This window comes from Capra hircus, chromosome 4 (genome assembly GCF_001704415.2).
Source record: "Capra hircus breed San Clemente chromosome 4, ASM170441v1, whole genome shotgun sequence".
Classification (NCBI taxonomy): domain Eukaryota; kingdom Metazoa; phylum Chordata; class Mammalia; order Artiodactyla; family Bovidae; genus Capra; species Capra hircus.
Window position 1 is genome coordinate 54,038,921 of NC_030811.1, and position 21,989 is coordinate 54,060,909.

General features: G+C 43.8%; 1 protein-coding gene across 1 annotated transcript in view; it reads left to right on the forward strand.

The window, feature by feature from the left end:
• Positions 1–21,541, forward strand: part of MTURN (maturin, neural progenitor differentiation regulator homolog) — a 34,944-nt gene extending 13,403 nt beyond the window's left edge. The window contains exons 2-3 of the mRNA XM_018047105.1: positions 1,688–1,810; positions 16,215–21,541. Coding sequence (XP_017902594.1) covers positions 1,688–1,810; positions 16,215–16,325 — 234 coding nt within the window. The 3' untranslated portion in view covers positions 16,326–21,541. The remainder of the gene's footprint in view (positions 1–1,687; positions 1,811–16,214) is intronic.

Sequence of the window (21,989 nt, forward strand, 5' to 3'; positions counted from 1 at the left end):
CCTGTAAACAGCAATGCTTGGTACCTGACTGACACCCTGATATTATCCTGGTCTTCAGTAACCCCTATCCCCATCCTGTTGTGCAAATATGCAGAGCAGGGGGCTTCTGCATCTTCATCTCTCAAACTAGTTTCTTGGGCTTATTCCAGATCCTTGAACATTTATGGGAGAAACTAGCCAAGTCTTAAAGATGTGCTAAAATGGATATCCTCATGTGGGAAATTAAAAAAAAATACTTGTCTAGCCTAAGAAAAAATAAAGCCTAAATCAGTTTCCTCCTGGTGCATGTTAACATTGCAAAGTGTTGCTTGGTACGTTGCCCTCTTATATATATATATATATATATATATATATATATATATATATATATATGTGTGTGTGTGTGTGTGTGTGTGTGTGTATATATAATAATTTTTATTTATTTTTCTTTTTTTGGCTTTGCTGGGTCTTCACTGCTACATGGGCTTTTCTCTAGTCGAGGCAAGTGGGGGCTGCCCTCTAGTTGCACAGGCTTCTCTTATTGCAGAGTAGAGGCTCTAGGTGCAGGGGCTTTGGTAGTTGCTGCACCTGGACTCAAAGAGTTGCAGCTCCTGGGCTCTGGAAGATAGGCTTGTTAGTTGTGGCACTGCTCCACGGCATGTGGGATCTTCTTGACACAGGAATTGAACCCACATCTCCTGCATTGGCAGGTAGATTCTTTACCATTGTGCCTCCAGGGAAGCCCTACAATGTCCTCTTAAAGCATTTTAAGGGAAGGTGAGATTTCCGAGAGCCTTTGTTTCCTGGTGAGTAGGGATGACTTTTCCATGTGTTCTCCTAAATTCATTTCATTTTTTTTTTAATTAAAAAAAATTTTTATTTTTACTTTATTTTGCTTTACAATACTGTATTGGTTTTGCCATACATTGACATGAATCAGCCATGGGTGTACATGAGTTCCCAATCCTGAACCCCCCTCCCACCTCCCACCCCATATCATCTCTCTGGATCATCCTCGTGTACCAGCCCCAAGCATCTTGTATCCTGTATCGAACATAGAGTGGCGATTCGTTTCTTACATGATAGTATACATGTTTCAATTTTGAAGCAAAATGACCATCGCCCCCACTCTCAGGCTAATCTGGGTAAAGAATGTTTCCGAGTAAGCAGTTACAAACTCCTTCTTAATCCTTCAGCCATTGCTGAAGGCAGTGGTAAGGATTATGCAAGCTCTTGGTTTCTCCTCCCTCCCGTTTTAAAGCCACCCTAAATGGCAACCCACTCCAGTACTCTTGCCTTAAAAATCTCATGGACGGAGGAGCTTGGTGCAGGCTACTATCCATGGGGTCACAAAGAGTCCAGCACAACTGAGCGACTTCACTTTCACTTTCACTTTGCCAGCATCAGGAGAGGGACATCGGAAATCACGGGAAGGGGAATATTGATCCCCCTGCCCTTTTACTATGTATGGGCAGATCTGATGGAAAATTGAGCAGGTGAGATTATGGACCAGGAGCACGGGGGCTTTCTGCAGGGTATTCATTTTCTGCCTTCGATACAAGTCAAGAATAACTATATGGATTTTTACTCTGGAATGGAGGCCTTCTTCAAAGTCACATAATTGAAAAAATCTTGGTTTTGTGTATTTCAGACTGAGTATAATAACTGTGTCTTTGTTTTCTCCTTTCCCTTACTGGTGGGCACGCAGCACGTGTGGAGTGAGAGTGAAGACTGCCTGCCTTTCTTGCAGCTAGCACAGGATTACATCTCCTCCTGCGGCAAGAAGACACTCCATGAAGTCTTGGAGAAAGTCTTCAAGTCTTTCAGACCTGTAGGTGCCTGCTTGGCTTCCAAAGCTGTCTTATTGTCTCCAGTGACTGTGCTCTGAATAACACGGATTGTGGGGAAAGTGGGCAAAACCCGGAATGACTAATTGTTTTTCTCTTGTCTGCCCTGTGGCTTAAAGATAGCAGTTCGTGGAGGGAGGCTGAAGGCGGAGAGGGAGGGGGAACGGGGTGCGACACAGCTGTTTGTTGCGGGGATGATGGTTATTTCTAGCATCCCTTGAGTTAAGAATCTCTGATTGGGTGGGAAGCACAGTCTTTTATGAGACAACTGAGTATTCCGGTTCTCATCCAGTAGACTTTAAACCAAAATGCTTGCAAGTGCTATGGAGGATCTCTTGTAATAGCAAATTGCCAGAAGGCAGTATAAAGGACATACCCTCATGTGGATGGATATGGAGGCGAAGAAACTGGACAGTTCTTCTTTTCTCTTTTGATAAAGTCTCTTGTAGAGAGCTTGCTTCCCCCACCCCACCCCCCGCCCCCCAGCCTCCTTAGGATTTAGGAATCTGGATGTTTGTGGTTAGCTGACGGTTTGTTTCATTCTAGATGGAAAGCATGTGAAATGAATACTCACCCCTATTTTATAAACTACTTCTCTGTCTTTATTGGAAGACAAAGTCAGATTGTGTGACATTTCCCCCAAGTTCACTTCCCTGCCCACTGTAAGCACTCTACAGTTTCAATGTTATTTCCTCTAGAATTTCCTTTTTCTTTTTTCAAATCTTTTAATATAGTATCTATTTCTTTTTTTATGATTTTAGTTTTGGCTGTGCTGGGTCTTTGTTGCTGCCCTGGGTTTTCTCTAGTTGCAGTAAGCAGGGGCTATTCCTCTAGCTGTGGGAGGAACTAGTCTAGCTCGGGCTTCCCATTGTGGTGGTCTCTTGTTGTGGAGCACAGGCTCTAGTGTGTACTGGCTTTAGTATTTGCAGCACATGGGTTCAGTGGTTGTGGTCCCCGAGCTCTAGAGCACAGGCTCAGTCCCGCATGGGCTTAGTTGCTCCAAGGCCTGTGGGATCTTCCCTGATCAGGTATTGAATGCGTGTCTCCTACATTGGCAGGGGGATTCTTTACCACTGACCCATGACCCACCAGGGAAAACCCTAGTATCTATTTCTTTCTTGGAATCTTCAAACTTGTTTTTGTTTCTCTGAACATGGTAGGCTTAGCTGCATAAGAGACTTTGGGATATTCCAGTGTTTCAAAATTCTGTTTTGTCATCTTTTGTTTTCACTGGGTCCCCTTCCTGGTATCTTGTTTCTTTGTGTGTTGGATTATCTCTGTGTGCTTGAAAATTTGTATATTTGTATTTGAAGATTTATATTTTTGGGATAAATTGAGGCCTAAGATAATGGTACTTTCCTCCAGAGAGGATTCAGTCAGAGACCACCTTCAAATAATTTAAGACTTGTAGTTCTTAGAACTCTCCAGGTGATGCAAAGCCAGGTTGCAGGCCTGGTTTCTTCTTGTTCTGAGAGCAGACTCAGTCTGTTCAGGCTGTTATAACAGAACACTAGGTGGCTTATAAACAAGAATTTATTTTTCATTGTTCTAGAGGCTAGAAGTCCAAGACCAGTGTGCCAGCAGAGTTGGTATCTTGTGAGGGCTCACTTCCTGGACAGGTGGCCATCGTTTCATTGAACCTCCTATGGTGGAAGGAGAGAGAGAGAAGCCAAGAGCCTCTTTGATAAGGGCACTTGGTCATTTATGAGGGCTCCACCTACATGATCTGATCACCTCCTTAAGGGCCCACCTTCTAATATCATCACCCGGAGGGGTAGGATTTTAGCATATGACTCTGGACGGGAGAACATAAATATTCAGACCATAGCATAGACTTTTGGGGTCCTAGCCTAAAGCGAGGATGGTTTGCCACAGAAGCTCCTTTGTTGACTATGGAGTAGGCCAAGCAGGCCATAGTTTCTTTGAGAACAGTAGATGAGATGTCCTTAGGACAAAAGCAACTTTTTATGATAGGCTTACATCTATGGGTACTAACTCTCAATACAATTAAGAAGGCATTTTTCATATTGAATCCAGCTTTGTTAGTTCTTTGTGGAAGAGTTGGTCCTGACCAGTATCACTTAATCCACCATTATAAGAAGAGGAGTTTTAAACGGCCTTTTAGTTCTCTGTGGAGGAGTTGGTCCTGACCAGTGTCACTTAATCCACCATTATAAGAAGAGGAGTTTTAAACGGCCTTTGTCACTCTGTCTGATTAATATCATTTGTCCAACCAATTCTTTTTGTTGTTGTTTGTTCATTTTCTAAGCCTGTTTGACTCATCCAAAATAGATTTTTGACTTACAGATACTGGTCTATCCCACTTGCATCCATTCAGTTTGTATTTACTGAACACCTGGTAAGCCCTTGATACTCTCTACTGCTCTGTCCCTAGCACTTGAACCAGACAGATGAAAATCTTAGATCTCACCGGGCTTGTACTCTAGTGTCAGGGAGACAAGATAAATGAGGACAACACATGACGTGTTAGTGCCAAGTGCCAAGGAGAAAACAACATGAGTCAGGGAAAGGGGCTGAGAAGTGTCTGAGGCCCTGACAGTTTTGATTAGGGGAGCAGGCAATGCTTCACTGAGAAGGTTACTTAAGTGAAACTGAAATGAGATGTGGGCCGTGAGGGGATCCGCAGGAAGAGCTTTCCAGGTAGAGAGAACAGCAGATACAACCACAGAGGGAGAGAAAGCCAGGGCTCAGGGAGCAAGGGGAGGCTGGTGTGGCCCGAGTGAAGGGGGAAGGCAGGAGGAGTGAGAGGTGAATCTTGAGGAATTTCCGGGGCTTGCAGGTCACAAAAGGACTTGACCTGGGGAGCCTCTGAAGGGCTGGAGCACCAGAGAGATCCACCTAGCAGAGAGCAGGCTGTGAGGGGGAGAGGGGGTGCAGGGAGGCCTGTGAGGAGGCTGTCACTGTCATCCAAAAAGATGAGGGTGACTCCAGAGTTCCTCATCTACTCACTGAAGGGAATGGCGTTCATTTACTGAAATGGAGACAGTTGCAGGAAAAAACTTAAAGAGTGAGACCACCAAGACTTCAGTTGTGGACTTGTCAGTGTTTGAAATGCCTGTTAGACACCCTAGTAGAGACTTCAAAGCAGGCAAAAGTTAAAGGAAAAAAAATGGATTTCTGTAAATCTTACCTTCCCCCCTAACCCCCCCAAATATCTGATTAGTACATGATACTCACTTTGCAGCTGGTTTCCACAGAGGGTCCACTCATGAGCTGGCCACCTGGTTCTCTCATCTGTGGTGGCCAGCAACATGTTACCAGCAGAATGTGCTTCACTAGGGAAGCTGAGCTCCCACCAGAGCCCCTTCTGCCATCTTGCTTTACCAAGCCTATGACTGTGCTTAAGCAACCAGGCAGCTGTATGTAAAGGGAAAACAAATGCAGTCCAAAAAATCCAGATATTTAGCTAAAAGCAATTGACTTGGTTGAATACTTTCTTTCAGATCAAGCTGCTTTGTGTAACAGAGACACACAGATTTTATTAATGCTGTTGGGCTTCCTGAGTCCATTTCTCAAGTGGAGCTTTCCGCCAAAGCGGGCAGGATGGTGCTCCCAAGGTGGGGCCTCTGCCTGGTACGAGGCCCCCTTTGCTAGGGAAGCTTTTGTGTACTGGGTGCTCTGGCTGAGTTTTTGTCTTCAGGGAAGTGCCTTCTCACGGCTGGTGAGGGTGCAATACATGCAGGCTTGGGTTTCTCTCAGTTACGATGTGCCCTAGATCAGATGAGAAGGGAATGTTACAGACCGGGTGAAGGACTTCTGGAGATCAGGGGGGAAGCTTCACCCTCTCCCTCTCCACAGAAGAGTGCCTTTCTCTCCACTGCTGTTTATCTGTTTTATATAAAGGAGGCTTAGGTTATGACTCAGAAAAGGGTCTTGTTGCTGTCGTAGCTCGTAGTATTTGTTGAAGTAACACGTACCCAAATGCTGCAAGGTTATCAAGCAGGTGAACTTGAGTCTGTCATTTCCCTGAAAATTTTTGATAATCTGATCCAATTGTGTGGCTGCTTTTTTTTTTTTTTTTAATAGTTGGGGAAACCACGGGAGGAATATTTTCACCTTCCTCTTAGAACAGCCTCATTCATGGCTTTGAATCCTTGTTTTCCCTTGGCAGGCCCATTGCCAGCCCCTATCCTGTGCAGTGTTTCCAGAAAGATAAGGACCTTTCTATTGACAGCTTTCTGCTGCCTTTGGGGGCAGCAGTCAAGCAGAGTCAATTCACTTTGCTGAAGCCCACACATGCCTGCCTGCCTGGACCAAAAGCATGGAGTCATCTCCTGGCCTCCCGAGCGTCCTGCCCACGAGGCTCAGCGTGCAGCGGCAGCGCTTTTTACCTTTAGACCTTCCCATTTCGTAGACGGGGTGCTTCTCCCTGCTTTATGTTTGCCTCCCCGCCCCTCCCTTGCCAAAACAACTAATCTCACAAAGCCCGTGCCCTACCAGAGAAATCTGTTGTTGGATTTGACAAGAAAAGATAATTATTCTTTTTCTTATTCACCATCTTGCCTTCCTCTTTTTCCTCTGTCTCTTCATAACATGATTAGCAAAATGCAGGATCATCTGCCGTTCGCTGAAGCGGTGCGCGCTCAGTCCTGTCTGACTCTTTTCGACTCCATGGGCTGTAGCCCATCAGGCTCCTCTGTCCATGGGACTTTCTAGGCAGGAGTACTGGAGTGGGTTGCCATTTCCTTCCCCAGAGCATCTTCCCAACCCAGGAATCGAACTCGCATCTCTTCGTCTCTTGTGTCTCCTGCGTTGGCAGGTGGTTTCTTTACCACCGCGCCACCTGGGAAGCTCCTGCAGGAGACAGGGCACAGTGCCTAGGCCTGTGCTCTAGGAGCTGGCTTTCTGGGAGGAGAGGCAGCCACAGAAAAGTACAGAGAAAGCCCAGGTTCCATGACTAAGCGCTGATTTCGGCCCAGACCCTCTGCCTGACGCCGTGCAGATGGAGGGAGGGCCATTCCCTGTCTCCTTGCTCCACTCTGCTGGCTCATGGGGAAGCGTTTTCCGAGAGGATGTCAGTGAACAGGCACCAACCGCAGCATGATGGTTGTGGTCCCTTGACCTAGTTATGCAGAATCAGGTTACTACAGTGGTGAAGAACCCATGCTCTGGGGGGCAGGCTGCCTGAATTCAAATCCCAGGTCTGCCACGTGCTGGCTTTGTGACCTCAGCTAAATTACTTGACCTTGCTGTTTCTCAGTTTCCTCATTTGTTAAAACTAGGAAACAAATGACGATAGTTACCTTAGGGCTGCTGTGAAGATTAAACGACACAGTTTTTGTTGGGGGCTTAGTGCAGTGCACACACACGTGAGAAGCACTGCTTAAAGGCTGGCATTGGCATGGGTGGGATGGGGACACTTGGCAAAATACTGTTGAGAGGTGAGCTCAGTAGTGAAAACCTTCTTGGGACTCTTAGGTTTCTGGTGGAGAGAGAAAGCAATTTGCTAAGTCATTTCGGCACACACTTCACAGAATCATCTAGCTAAGGTAAAGGATTTTCAAGGGGTAGTGTTGAGGTATTATTGACAAAAGTTTATCAACATTGATTTTGGCAAAATAATAATCATCCATTCAGTACTTCATCCATGCAGCTCACTGGGGTGGAGGCTAGTGCTACAAGAGGGGCGACCAGATGCTCCTCTCCTCCAGAGGGACACAGGACCAAAGAGCCTCTGGTGACAAGGCTATGAATGATACTTGTTTCCTTTTCTGGATTTTCTAAATTTTCCATGATGTTACAGAAACCATTTATGATCAGGAGCTATGTTGTGATTTTTTTTTTAAGGTTGTCTTGTCCACGATGTGTCCAGAGGACTGGGAATCTCAGATATGAGTGGGCTCATCGAGGAAGGAAGCATGGGCAGGGGCTTCATGGGGAGGTGAGACTTGAAGAAAGGGCAAGATCCGGATTGGGTCAGCCCGGGAGGAGGGCTGGATAAGAATAAAGATCAGGAAGGCCTTCCTTGGCTCCTTTAGTGAGAGAATCTTAGAGATGTTCCTCCGTGGGGCATGGTGGCTCAGCCCCGGCCTGGCCAGCTCCTAGCCTGTGTGGCCTCTAGCAGGTTGCTCAGCCTTAGTGTTGCCATCTTTAAAATGGGGGTCATACATGTTTCACTGTCTTATGGATGCATGGAGAGCTTCAGAATCAGAACACACACAGGTCTGTCAAAGCCCAGCCACCCTATCAAGGTTAGTCTCCATTTCCAGGGGCTTCCCTGGTGGCTCAGCAGTACAGAACCCGCCTGCCAATGCAAGAGACACAGGTTCAGTCTCTGGGTCAGGAAGATCCCCTGAAGAAGGAAATGGCAACCCACTCCAGTATTCTTGCCTGGGAAATCACATGGACAGAGGAGCCTGGCAGGTTACAGTCTATGGGATTACAAAGAATAGGACATGAGCTAGTGACTAAACAGTAACTACAGCTCCATTTCCAGCTCGTAACTGCTGTTAGGAAATGTGTATTAGGTGGATATGTGACTCCATGGATGGAGCCGGGCAGCCTCCCTCCTGGACTTACCCATATTCTGCTACACTCCAGGGGCCTCCTAGCTTCCACCTAGTTTTTCTCCTTCCTGCCAGATTCTCATATTCAAATGGCACACGTGTGCAGTGACGACACCAAGCAGGCTGTCGCTGCAGTTTGTGAGCAGATGGGTTTCTCTGTGTCCTGAGACCAGTAATGGCTTCAGAGACACCTGTCACCAGCTTCGATAAATGTGAGGTGGAGAATTGTTGGAATCCTGCATTTTTCTTGTTTAAATGGTCCTGAATTGATGGTCGCTGGTTATCACATGAGTGAGCTAGTCAATGAAAGAGTGGTTATGGGTCTAAGTAATATTGACCATACTGTTCCTTTTTATCCCCTCCATGTTTTTGTATCTTTTATTTAGTAGTGATTGACAGTCTCTCCCCTGGTTAGAGAACAGTTCACAAGAGAAGAGAGAGCTTACCATTTCCAAGTTAGCTGTAAAACCCAACCTCATCTTTGCCCTTTCAGCTCTCTCAAAGCTTTACTGTCTTCTCCTGGAGTGTTATTCTTCCTCTTACCAGCACTGTGGACGTTAGGGTCACGAGGCACCTGTTGCTATGACAATTTCCTGTGCATTTTGGTTGATGTTGCTTTCATGGTCCTTCATCGAGTGAGAGCCCACGCTTTTCCAGGTTTTCTCACTCGGACTGACCTTCGTCCTTTCCCTGGGGTTGCTATGTGACTCCACGTTTTTTTCTCTTTTGAGAAGCAGAGACATTTCTACAAGAAAAATTTCCTTAATTCTGTCTTATTGACATGAGCAAGATTGGTAAATTTTTTGCTACTAGTGTCTGGAGAGCGAGGGATTAAACCCCACAGGAAAACCCTTTGTGACCCAAAAAAAGTTTATTTCTTGCTTCTACTCTTCTAGTCTGCTCAAGAGTCTGGAAGAAGAGAAAGAATCCACCTGTGGGAAGCTACCCCAGTGGGTCATAAAGTCTGATAGGAAAGATTATGCACAAATGTGGGTTTTCATAAAGACACATTGAATTAACAACATTATAAATCAACTATACTTCAAAAAATATTGGTAAGAAAAACAAACACAAAACAGCCAACCACATCCAGAAGAAAACCACATTGAACGCTGACAATTTAAGTTTATCATGGGATTTGTTGTTTGCTCATGTTTTGAACATTCAAACCCTTGTCATTTAGGGTATGATGCCCCTAAAGTAAGAGAGTACCTATTGCTCTTTCCCATTTGGGTCTTACATCAGTCTTGCCGCTTCACTTCTATTTGCTTTTCCTATTATGGAGAAGACAGACTGACCAGGATCCCATCAGAGGTTTATTGGTAGCACCAGCATCATGGCTTAAGGTCGTTGTTTTTGTTCAGTGGCTAAGTGTCTTTTTGACCCCATGGACTGCAGCATGCCCTGCTTTCCTGTCCTTCACTTCACTACCTCCTGGAGTTTGCCCAAGTTCATGTCCATTGAATCAGTGATGCCATCCAACCATCTCATCCTCTGCTGCTGTCTTCTCCTGGCTTAAGATAAACAGTGGCAAATTTCCCAAATGCTTTAGTCTCAGTACTCAGACTGTGGTTTCTGGATCAGCAGTATGCCCATCACCTGGGAGCTTGTTAGCAAAGCAGAATCTCGGGTCCCACCTGAGACCCACTGAATCATAGTCTCCCTTTTAGGTAGATCCCAAGGTGAGTCATGTACACAGCAAAGTATGAGAAATGCTGCTTCAAAAAGTCCTCTGGAAGGAGCTTACAGGGACCTCAAAAGCCACAGGGCTTTTCCTGGAAGCCCCAGATGCCTAGCTGGTTGACCATGCACTCCAAGGCCTAGACACGGTCTCCTTTTATAAAGGCACTGTAGTCTGAGCGCTTGAGTGCCACCTTCAGAGATGGCAGATGCTAAATGCAACTGATTCCAGCCTCAGCTAGTTTATACCACCTTTAAAAAGACCTGGAGCTAGTTTTGCAGATAACCGATCCTCTCATGGGTCCAAAGAGCTTTAGTTCTCAAGGATCGGCATCTCTGCCCATTAGGCACAGGCCTGTTAGGATAGGTGGACTCCAGTGGTCCTTATGTGTTGAGAGAAAGTTCCGAAGGAGCAAGACCCTGGGAATGCTATTGTTGTTGTCCAGAGCAATCATAAAGATTTTTTTCCAGGAAAGTGAAAAAATTTTACTAAAATAAAAGTGAATGATTCTATCAGGAGTAATTTAAATATAGTTGACAGGATTTATTGGCTTGTCTTTTTCTGTATAAGAATGTGTGGGTACAGTTAAAGCAAGGACTCAGGATTCTTCCCAATCTGTTTGTATTCCTGTTTCTGATATGTCTTCTTGATTGTTAAAATTTTGGATGCAGTAATTAAATTTATTTTTTTTCCAGTCTGGCTCTTCAATCTATTCTTTTACCCCCCAGTTTTGTTGGGATGTAATTGACATAAAGCATTGTATAAGTTTATGGTGTACAGCATAGTGATTTGACTTATATACATCATGAAAAATAATTATCACAGTAAGTTTCATGAATATCCATCATCTTATATAGATACAAAGTGAAATAGAAAATAAAACCTTTTTCTCTTGTAATGAGAACTCTTAGGATTTACTGTTTTGACAGCTGTCTTATATAGCATGCAGCAATGTTTAATTATATTTACCATGATGTACATTACATCCCTAGTACTTATTTATTAATAACTTATAACTGAAAGTTTGTACTTATTGATTGTCTTCATCCAGTTCTCCCTCCCCACCCTACCCCCACCTCTGGTAACCCAGAAGTTAGACTTATCTGCCATAGATGAGAGTGGAGGCAGAGGTGGGAACATTAGATTATTACATTTCTGTATGGTGTCCTTTCTTGCTCTTATGCTTTTTTCGTTCTCCTTTGCATGCTTCCAAATTGTACACACTCATAAATGTTGATGCTAACACTGCATATTGAATTTTTTTAATGTTTATTACCCAGTTGAAAACACTGAAGCCTCCAGCTATAGAAATAGCATGGACAGCTGGAAGGGAATCTCCCAGGTAGCCTGGTGGTTAGCTATGTAAAGTCTACAACCCAGTGGCCTGGTTTTGAATCCTCCTCTGACGCTTCCTGGGTAACACTGGGCAAATTTACTCAACTTCTCTTTGTAAAGGAGAGATAATAATAATACCTACCACATAGGATTATTATGAAGATGAACGGAATTCATATACAGAAAGCTGCTTATACTGTACCTAGCACAGTAGCCTAACCAATATTAACTCTTAGATTGAATCCGAAATATGACAGAATTGGTTGGTTCATTGGAATGGAAGCCTGGGAATCAAGTGAAGAGGCTGATAGAACTGAGTTTCTTAGTTCTTATCCTACTTCCTAGGACTGATTAGCCATGAGGGGGTCTAGAAGCAAGCCCAGCAGAAGAGAGAAGAAGAAGTGGCGGGTGGAGACAGGCTACTCATGCATCATTAGTCCCCTTGAATCACTGAACTGGCTGTGCTTTAAAATGAGAAACAGACAGTCTTTGTGACTAGATGATTCATATGAGGCTCTATGGTTTGCAGACCATGGCCACATTCACTCTCTCATTTAATATCCATAGTTTCTCTGGAGTAGAGCAGCTGTCCTTTACAGAGAAGGACACTGAGGCTCAGCAAAGGTGGGGTCCCCCAACCAGAACCCTGGCTTCCAAGCTGCCAGGTCCAGTGCCTTTTCCATAGAACCTCTCAATGAATCTGCAGACCCTTTACTAAGGTACCTGAAATGTCCTGACAGCCATTGAGAGCTACTTCTTTTCTCTCTATATATATAAGGATGGGGGTACATGCATGCGTGCTAAGTTGGTTCAGGCGTGTCTGACACTTTGCAAACCCTAGGGACTGCAGCCCTCCAGGCTCCTCTATCCATGGGATTCTCCAGGCAAGAATACCGGAGTGGGTTGCCATGCCCTCCTCCAAGGGATCTTCCCGACCCAGGGATCGAACCCGTGTCTCTTATGTCTGTTGCGTTGGCAGTCGGGTTCTTTGCCACTAGCACTCCTGGAAGCCCAAGGATCTCAAATAGCATCTGAATGTTTCCTGCCAAAGAGAAGGGCCTCCCACTGTGGCTGATGCTCTGGACCTAGACCTATGTGCTTTGGATTCACACAGAAGATAAGGTGGGAAGCTGGGCAGAGGAGAGGGGTAGGGGTTCATGCTTGGCTTGCTGGAACCTCTTCTACAAGCCAACCTAAGCTGAGGAGAGAGTGAGTATTAAGGGATACCTACAGTTTGGGTCCATGTGAATTACGTATAGTATAATGACCAAGGCTAATCAATGGCATGTCACTTTAGGACAAGATGGCCAATATATATAGACGCATGCCTCAGCTGCACTTTCTGTACCTGTGACAGCCATTGCTAACTGAACAGGATCTTCCCCACTGAGCCTCAGAATTGTCCTGAACCCAAGGCTCCAGGCAGCCAGTCAGATCTGTTAACTGAAAAGGAATCCAGTGACCATTCCTCTTTTAAGGAGCATCCCTTCAGTACAATAAGAAGTTACATTTCTTATTGAATTCATGAGTCTTCTTTTAGCGTTTTGGTGACTCTGAAGTTCTTGGTCACAGCAACAATATTTATGTTTTATCAGCTGCTTCAGTGGTACCATTCATTTGGTACTCTCACCTTGCTGTGTCATCCAGCAGCTCTTAAAACTGAACACCGAAATATTAGTCAACTGTGTTCATTGTAACCAACCATCTTTTATCCCTCCTTGGAGTCCACTTTTACCTTTTATTCCATCCACTAAGATGCAGAAGGGAGACAGTGGTAGGAGAAAGGGGCTTCTCCCTTCTCCCCAGCACACACAAGACAGATGCCACTGTGGAGACAAGATGTGCCCTCCCTGCCCTTCTCCGCAGTCAGCAGTGTCTCTGAGACAGCTGCAGCCTTCTGAGCTCATGTCTGCAGTGGGCCGTGGTGCCCTGGCAGACCCCGTGCATCATATGATCCATGATGCCCGGCAGATGATTTTTGTCCCAAGTATGTTCAGAGGGCTCTCTGAGACCTGTAAAGAGTTATGGTCTGAGAACTTCAGGGTAAAGCTGTTACTTTGGTCAGGACTCTGCTTACCCTTTCCTCCTGGACGTCTTTGAGAGGGAATGGCAAGGGGGCGGATGGCAGGGTGCTGGGAGGCAGTGCAGTGTCAACGGAACAGTCCGTCTTACTTTGTCCTAATGCATTTAGTGTTTGGATCATAGGGCCATTCAGTGAAGTGGCCTGAAAATGGTTGATCCTTGCCTGAGAATGATCAACCAAGGGGCCACATGTGAGAAAGGTTCATCAAGGAGTTGAGGGTTGGCAGCCCTGGATCACAAGACAAGGCCAAGATGCCCACAGCCATGGCTTCCTGCTGGCATCAGAGCATTCATCCATATTGAACTGACCCAGCAAGGGGCACTCTCAGTTTCTAACCCAGGACCAGCCAGTGCTTTAAGAAAATGTTTACTGTGTATTTATCGTGAATTTCCCTGATGATAATTATAGAGCATTTGGAAAATACAGAAAGATCAAAAGGAAAAAATTATCCATAATCACACTGCCTAAAAGACTACTCGTAAAATTTGGGCTTATTTCATTGAAGTCTTTTTTTCTTTGTATTTGCATATACTTAAAAAAAATTTGTATCATAATGAAAATGTAATTTTCATCGTCCTTGTATACACATGAGAACATTTTTTAAAAATTATTTGTATCTGTTTTTGGCTGTGCTGGGTCTTCATTGCTGCACATGGGCTTTCTCTAGTTGCACTCTGTGGGCTTCTCATTGTGGTGGCTTCTTTTGTGGGACCTGGGCCTAGAGCACAGGCTCAGTAGTTGTGACCTGTGGACTTAGCTGCCCTGAGGCATGTGGAATCTTCCCAGACAGGGGATCGAACCAGTGTCCCCTGCATTGGCAGGTGGATTCTAAATCACTGGACCACTAGGGAAGTCCAGTACATTTTCTTATATCATTAGATAATTCAAAAATATTACTTTAAGTGGATATATAAGATTCTATTTTATGGATGCGCCATAATTTATTTTGTTGAATGTTTTAGTAGTTTCTGTGTTTTTACACATGTTTTATGAATAATAGCAGCATGCATTTTTATAGGAGAAAATATAGAGGGGAATAGATATTAACATCTTGATGGGATAGTCAGCACTGTTCACTGTACTGCTGCTGACAGCCCAGATACCTGTGTGTGCATAAATATTATATGTGGATGATACTTAAAAGCAGAGACTCTCTAGACTCTCTGATAAAACCTACTAGCCCTGTGAGTACCAATCCATTGAGCAATTGACATTTTCATCAAATAAGTTTATGAAAATAACTATAAAGGTAGTTGACTTCCATGAGATATCCACAGCTGCTGTACTGAGTCCTGTTAAATGCTGTTGAATTTTTTAAAATTGAAATATAGTTTATTTACAACATTTTGTTAGTAGTTATGACCTGTGTGCAGCATAGTGTAATGAGTCAATATTTTTATAATTATATTCCATTTAAGTTATTACATAACAATAGCTATAATCCCCCATGCTATACAATATATTCTTGTTGCTTATTTACTTTACACATAATTGTTTGTATCTCTGAATCCCCTACTCATGCTTTGCCCCTTTTCTCCTTCCCTCTCCCTACTGGTCACCACAAGTTTGTTCTCTATCTATGAGTCTTTTTCTGTTTTGTTGTATGCATTCATATGATTTTTTAGATTCCACATGTAAGTGATAACAGAGTATTTGTCTTTCTCTGACTTATTTCACTAAGCATAATACTCTCTAGGTTTATCCATGTTGTTGCAAGTGGCAGAATTTCATTCTTTTTCATGGCTGAGTAACAGCTCCAGTGTGTGTGTGTGTGTGTGTTTGTGTCACGCCTTCTTTATCCAGTCATCTGTTGCTGGACATTTAGGTTACTTCCATATCTTGGCTATTGTGAATAATGCTGCTGTGTGCATTGGGGTACATGTGTCTTTTTGAGTTAGTATTTTTGTTTTCTTCAGATACATACTCGGGAGTGGAATTGCTGGGTCATATGGTAGTTCTATTTTTAGCTTTTGGAGGAACCTCCATCCTGTTTTCCATGGTGGCTGCACCAATTTACATTCCCACCAACAGTGTAGTAGGGTTCCTTTTTATCCATATCCTCTCCAATATTTGCTATTTATAGACTTTTTGATAACAGCCATTCTGAAGTTTGAAGTGATATTATTGTGGTTTTGATTTTCATTTCTCTAATAAATTAGCAGTGTTGAGCATCTTTTCATGTGCCTGTTGGCCATCTGTATCTCAGGTCTTCTGCCCAGTTTTTGATTGTTTTTTTTATTGAGTTTTATGAGCTGTTTATGTATTTTGAATATTAACCCCTTATCAGTCATATCATTTGCAAATATTTCTCCTATTCAGTAGGTTGTCTTTTTGTATGGTCAGTGGTTTCCTTTGCTGTGCAAAAGCTTTTAAGTTCCATTAGGTCCCATTTGTTTGTTTTTCCTTTTATTTCTTTTACCTTAGGAGATGGATCCAAAACAATATTGCTACAATTTATGTTAAAGAGTGTTATGCTTATGTTTCCTTCTAGGAGTTTTATGGTTTCTGGTCTTACATTTAGATCTTTACTCCGTTTTGATTTATTTTTGTATATGATGTGAGAGAATGTTCTAATTTCACTCCTCTACATGGAGCCGTCCAGTTTTCTCAGCACGACTTATTGAAGAGAGCATCTTTTCTTCATTGTGTACCCTTGCCTCCCTTGTCATCAGTGCTGTTGAATTTGTATCAGCTGCCTTTGGTTGCCTTCCTGCCTTTTGGCCACTTGGCACTCACAGCTGCTTCTCTTCTCTCCCCTATAGTTACTGGGGCTTCCGGATGCAGATGACGACGCTTTTGAAGAGTACAGTGCAGACGTGGAAGAGGAGGAGCCAGAAGCGGACCACCCCCAGATGGGGGTCAGTCAGCAGTAGACTTCCAAGGGCTCCCGCCTGACAAGGAGAGTGAGCCCCGTGTACCTAGGGTGGGGTCGTGAGCTCCTGGGTTAGCATTTTGCATTAGCACTTCGAAACAGGACGTCTGACTCCCAGCATCCAAATTAATATGAAATACCTTTTTAATGACCACACAATATCTGGGATGAGCTTTGCTCAGAAGTGACCTGAATTTTACTCCCGTTTCAGTGGGTCTCTATGGAGTTGTCTCGGTAGCCTTTGCCAGTTTGAATTTAGAGTCCATTCTGTGGCTGACTGTTCTCTCTTAAGTTTATGTTGGAGAACTAACATTTGCTGACTCGAATGTCGAGAACTCTGAATGTATTAAGGATATGCGTTGAGTCATCACAGGTGACATTACTGAGGGAAAGCATGGCAGAGAAGAAACGCAGTCTGCACTTTTTATGTACCTTTTAAGTGTGTGTAAGTGGAAGGTTTTGCTTATAAAGCATGAGTTTTAATATCTAGTCATTAAAACTGCCCAAGTGCAAATACAGGGGCAGAAAAGGAGAATTACTTAATTTTGGATTAAGAGGGTAAGAAAAGCAAAGAAGCCTGTGTTTAAGTGTTCTGCCACTACTGAGTTACCTGGATATAGAGCAACTGGTTCATGGTTAGGTAGAAACATTACTTGCATGTTCAGTTATTTTAAAACATGCTGATTCCAAAGCTACTTTTAAAGTGGAGAATATAAATGGGATGACATAAATTATTGATTTCTTGAAAATGTTCATAAGCCACCCCCATATGAAACATTTACCTTCTCTCTTTATAACAAGATGGCAACTTACTAAATTATGAAAACATCCCGAATCCAAGTGCCACTTAAACTTTGAAGCCATAGATGAATTTAAAAGGAAAAATAAACCAGGATAAAAAACATTTTTTTAATATGATGGAATCCTTCTTTACTTCCTTAATTCATCTCTTATTCTTTCAAAAAAAGTCAAGGAAAAGATCCCACTCTATAATTTATTTAAAAATTGTAATCAAGTGCTTTGAAGAATTCAATTGCAATGAAGTCATAAAGTGATAAGAAGGTGGGACTTTTTAAATCATGGGTTAGCTTGGTTCAGTGGGGAAGTGTTAATGATCAAAATAGACAACTTACAGAAACAACTGTGATAATAACTGGAAACACTGCTGTCACCTTTTGGCCACAAACACTGAGTGAGGAAATTCTTTGCAATGCTAACATGGAATTATTTAAAACATTCATTTTCCTTAGACCCTTCTGCATCTCTGGTTTTAATAAAAGATGCGGACTGCCTCTTTTACCACACTTGACAAATCGTAACATCTGGGGTGGAACTGTTGTTAACATGCACACGTGTGCCTGTTGGGTTGTCAAAGTTTTAGATTAAGAAAGCCGCGGTAGAGGCCACAGAGCTTATGGGAGTCTTGTATATCTTCCAGGCATGTCGGTGTAAACTTGATTATCTCAACATTTTCTGTTTAATTGATTGGTGCTGTGAGGCGCACAGCTGCTTGTGGTTAAAATGGTGTCCTGCAGTTTTAAGTCATCGGGTGAAATAATTTTGTGGTTTCCATCCGTGCTTCAGTGCCCACGTTTTGTCTTGATTTTTTTTTTCTTGGAAAGACATATTAAAGGTTAACTTAAAGTGAAATGAATTTCCTTCAGAGTAGCCTGTTAACAAAACAAACCTTGAGGTTTCATCCAGTGGGGTGAGCAGACTCCATGCTTCGCTCTCATGCCCGTGTTCTGATTGGCTGTGTACCTGAGCACAGGTGATTGGAATTGCACCTCCCCATAGGTAGCACCCAGATCCATAAGCTCCATTTTCACACAGTAGGCCGAAAGGATGACTTCTGCCACGAAAATGAAAACGCTTGACTAGCTTGCTCCATTCAGAGGTAAATTGGAAATTTTGTAGTTCAGGGCTTAAAAATCTAAATTTACATATGTTCAAAAATGGAATGGACATTAATATAAAATGTATTTTATGAAAAGTGTTTAGGCTTTGACCAGATGCATTTTGGCATTATTATGCAAATGTTCTCTGTTTATAAAAATTGAGCTGAGATAAACTCAGCCATTCCATGCCGGGGAGAAATCTGGTCTTTGTTCTGCCCCCCAGGGGTTGGGGGGACCATCGCTGTGTGTTTCTTATTTTTGTGACAAAACCCCAAAGAACTTTGCGAATCAGATTGTTTCCTCTAAAGCTTCGTTTTCTCTGATTGTGCGTATCCGCTCCAGTGCACGCTGACACACGTGCACACATACACACACCCGCCAGCGCTGTGCATTCTCTGTTTGGGTGGCACTAGAGCTTGCTCACTGTGGAGCCTCACCTGCCTGGTCAGGGACGCAGGCAGCCTGTGGTTCTCATTATGGAAGTGGTTCCCTGGCTAGACTCTCACAAACACAGAAGCGCACTGAGCGGAGAGGCACTGTGGCACCATGGGAGGAGCGGAGACCCAGGAGTTAGGAGGCAGACCTGGATTTAGTCCTGACTCTGCCCGTGACCTTGGGCCAGTCCCTTCACTCACCTAAAGCGGGTGGTGTTTGCCTTCCTGCTTGAACCACTGCCCTTCCTTAACTGTCTTATTGTGTGTGTGTATAAAGAGCTACAGTCAAGGAAACTCTTCAAGAAATGCAAAGGAAATACCTTATGAATCTTGTTTGTATTGTTCTGTGAGTGTTCGCAGCCCCTTAGCCCCGATGCTAAGGGGCTGATGAGATTCTGTTCCTTGGGTGAGAAGGTGAAGGAGGTCCCCCGGGAATGTGGAAAACATACTTATTCCAGTTGGCGTGCTTTGCTGTGGAAGGCAAGGGTTTTCCTGGTGCCCTGACAGACTGGGGCTTTGGAAGTAGAATAAGTTTAACTTAACTGAGAAGGGGAATTCACCTGAGGAATAGCTGGGAGAGAGTGAAAGATGAGTACTTTGTTGCCATGTCATCCAGGGAGAGAGAAAGAATAGGAAGTGACGGAGTATATATGTGCAGGCATGTGTGTGAGTGTGGGTGGGTGTGTGAATAGGGGGATGGTTGATTGCTTATCGATCACTGTGGGCTAACTGTGAAGTCATGCCTGTGACAACATTACAAAACCTGGATCCCAGGTTTGAGTGAATCACAGAAACATTTTTCTGATGGTGACAGTGACTTTCCCTGCTTAATCATACTGAAGAGACTTTGGGGAGTCGAAGAATGGATTCTGGAGGGAGGTGAGACCCCATAGTATCCCTGTCATCACCCTGGAGACCCCAGTGTCCACCCAAGTCTTCCAGGCTCCCAGCAGCACATAGTGCTTCCCCCCTCCCATGCCTAGAACGTGAAAAGTCTCTTATTTAGGAATTCTCCTTGTGTCCTGGTGCCAGAATCAAGGTTTCCAGTGTCTGCGAGTGAAACCTCTCTCCTCTCACAGTCAGTGTCCACATAGGAGCAGAAACCTTTCCCCAGCACAAGTACATCTCTAAACACTGCTTCTGGTTCATGAGAGCACAAAGTGTTTGGACCCAGGGGAGCTGTGATACTAGAGCATTGTCAGAATTTATATTTTAGAAATCTTGCATATTAAAATGTACAGATGGGGAAGCTGTGGTATGAACAGACCTGATTTCCCATGGTTTGAGTGAAGACACTCAAGAATAGGCAGGCCTTAACCTGTGGTAGGAGGAGATGAGTGAGGTGTTCAATAGGATGACAGAGTTAGGGTCTGACTCTTTAAATAAATAAAGCCAAGAGGCAGTTATTCTATAAAGTACAAGAGAACTATTTTCCTGGCTATCTCACCAGGGGCCTGCTTTCCTGAAAAGGGACTGCTTGCCTGTTGAGAGGCAAGGCCTGAGTGTGGGGTGGCTTTGCGGCTTTAAAAATCCACCCCCACCTCAGCCAAGGAGACAGTGGATGTCCTGCAAATCAGTGGAGTTCTGTTCCTCAGTAAGCCACCTGCCAGAGAGGCCTGTATTTCCAAAGTTCTGTCGGAGCTGAGAGGGGCCTCTGATCACCTGGCAGGCAGGAGAACCAAAACTGACCTCACTCTCCGCTGCAGAGAAGGGTCTGTGTCAGACATGTCCCCACTGGCCAGAGGGCAGAGCCCACCTCCTCCACCACACTTCCGGGTTGGAGAAAGAGCACAATTGAAACTCAAGCGGATCCCAGATCCCGCTTCCCTCTAGTGAGTGAGAACTCCAAAGAGATGCCGTTGCCTGATCGGTTAGTCTTCAGAGTACTGGAGAAGCCTCAAATGCTTTGCATTAAAAACAAATCCTCTTCCATAAAGACATAATCAGTTATCTTGGTGATACCAGGTATGAGGTGAAAGGCTGAAGTGTTCTGGATTTTATGCAGACTAATTCTCAGACTTGCCAGAATGCCAGTAGCCACTGGTATCCATGGCAACGTGGTGTCTGTGGTAAAATATATTGCTAAAGCTCATATTCATTGGGCAGGTTGTTAAATAAGGTGTTGTCTTTGATATCACATTTGGATATCACTCACATTTGGATATCACTCACATTTGGATTACAAAAACAGGACCCATGAGCATTTCATGTTGTAGAAAGTCCATTTAAAGCACGGTATGGTTGAATAGGCACAAGTAGTTAAAAGCAGGCGCCAGGCCACACACGAATGAACATCTAATTTGCTGAGAACTGTGCGTTCAAGTTGTTCAATACCACGGAGAAAGCTGACGGTCTATTCTTTGTAAAAACTGCCTTTGCCTGTTTTTTTCCTTTTGTTTTTGTTTCTTCAGATTCATTTTTTACTTTAAATACCTTCCGATAGCTAGGCAGATAAGATACAGACCAGTGCTTTGTATCTCCTCAGCTTTTTAGAGGAGAGAGGAAACCGTCAGTTCTAGGAAAACCCAAGACCATCTGTGAACCAGTCTTCACTTGTGTACAAGAGCAACGTTGAGCTATCCGCATAAGAAGCAAAAGCAAGGAATGGTTTGGGGCTTTTGTTTTTTAGGTGAGAAATGTTTCATGCAGGGTGTGTATGCTTTCTTTGCCTTTATATTTCTTTTCGAAGAAATCTCTTGTAAATTATAGAACTGTGAAATGGGTTGCCAAAAACTGTTGCCCTTCGTTAGATGCTTCAGCAGTGTAAACCCCAAATTGAACCCTGTCTACACCTGCTCCTTCCTCACTCCCCTGTGAGTGGGGATCTCATCCAACGATGTAATTACCATACGCTTGCTATTAAAGAGCCTTCCGATCTCTGGTGACTTGTGCCTCTTGTTTACCGTCTCCACCACGTTTGGTCCTAAAGGATACCTTACTTGATCCGAAGGGGGACGGGAACTTGGGATCATCAGCCAGCTCTGTGGTTGCTATTGTTGGGGCCTGGCTGGGGTGGGAGTGGGCGAGTGAGGACGTGATTGCAACAACCACTGATACAATTCAGATGTTAATAATTGATGTATTTGGAAACATTAATCTATTCTGATGCTGCAGCTGGTGTTTAGTAATTTTCCACTCTTCCTTCGACTCTTAGATTTTTTCTTTTTTCTTGTCCTAATCAGGGATCCATTATGTCACCAATTAGAAACCTGTGGTCATTCTGTGATGACAGGACACTATTTCCCACTACTTTCCTCCCACTTGTTATTCAGAAACAGTGGCATTTAAAGAATAAATCTGGAAGTTGGTAATAAGTCCCATTATTTAAGAGCA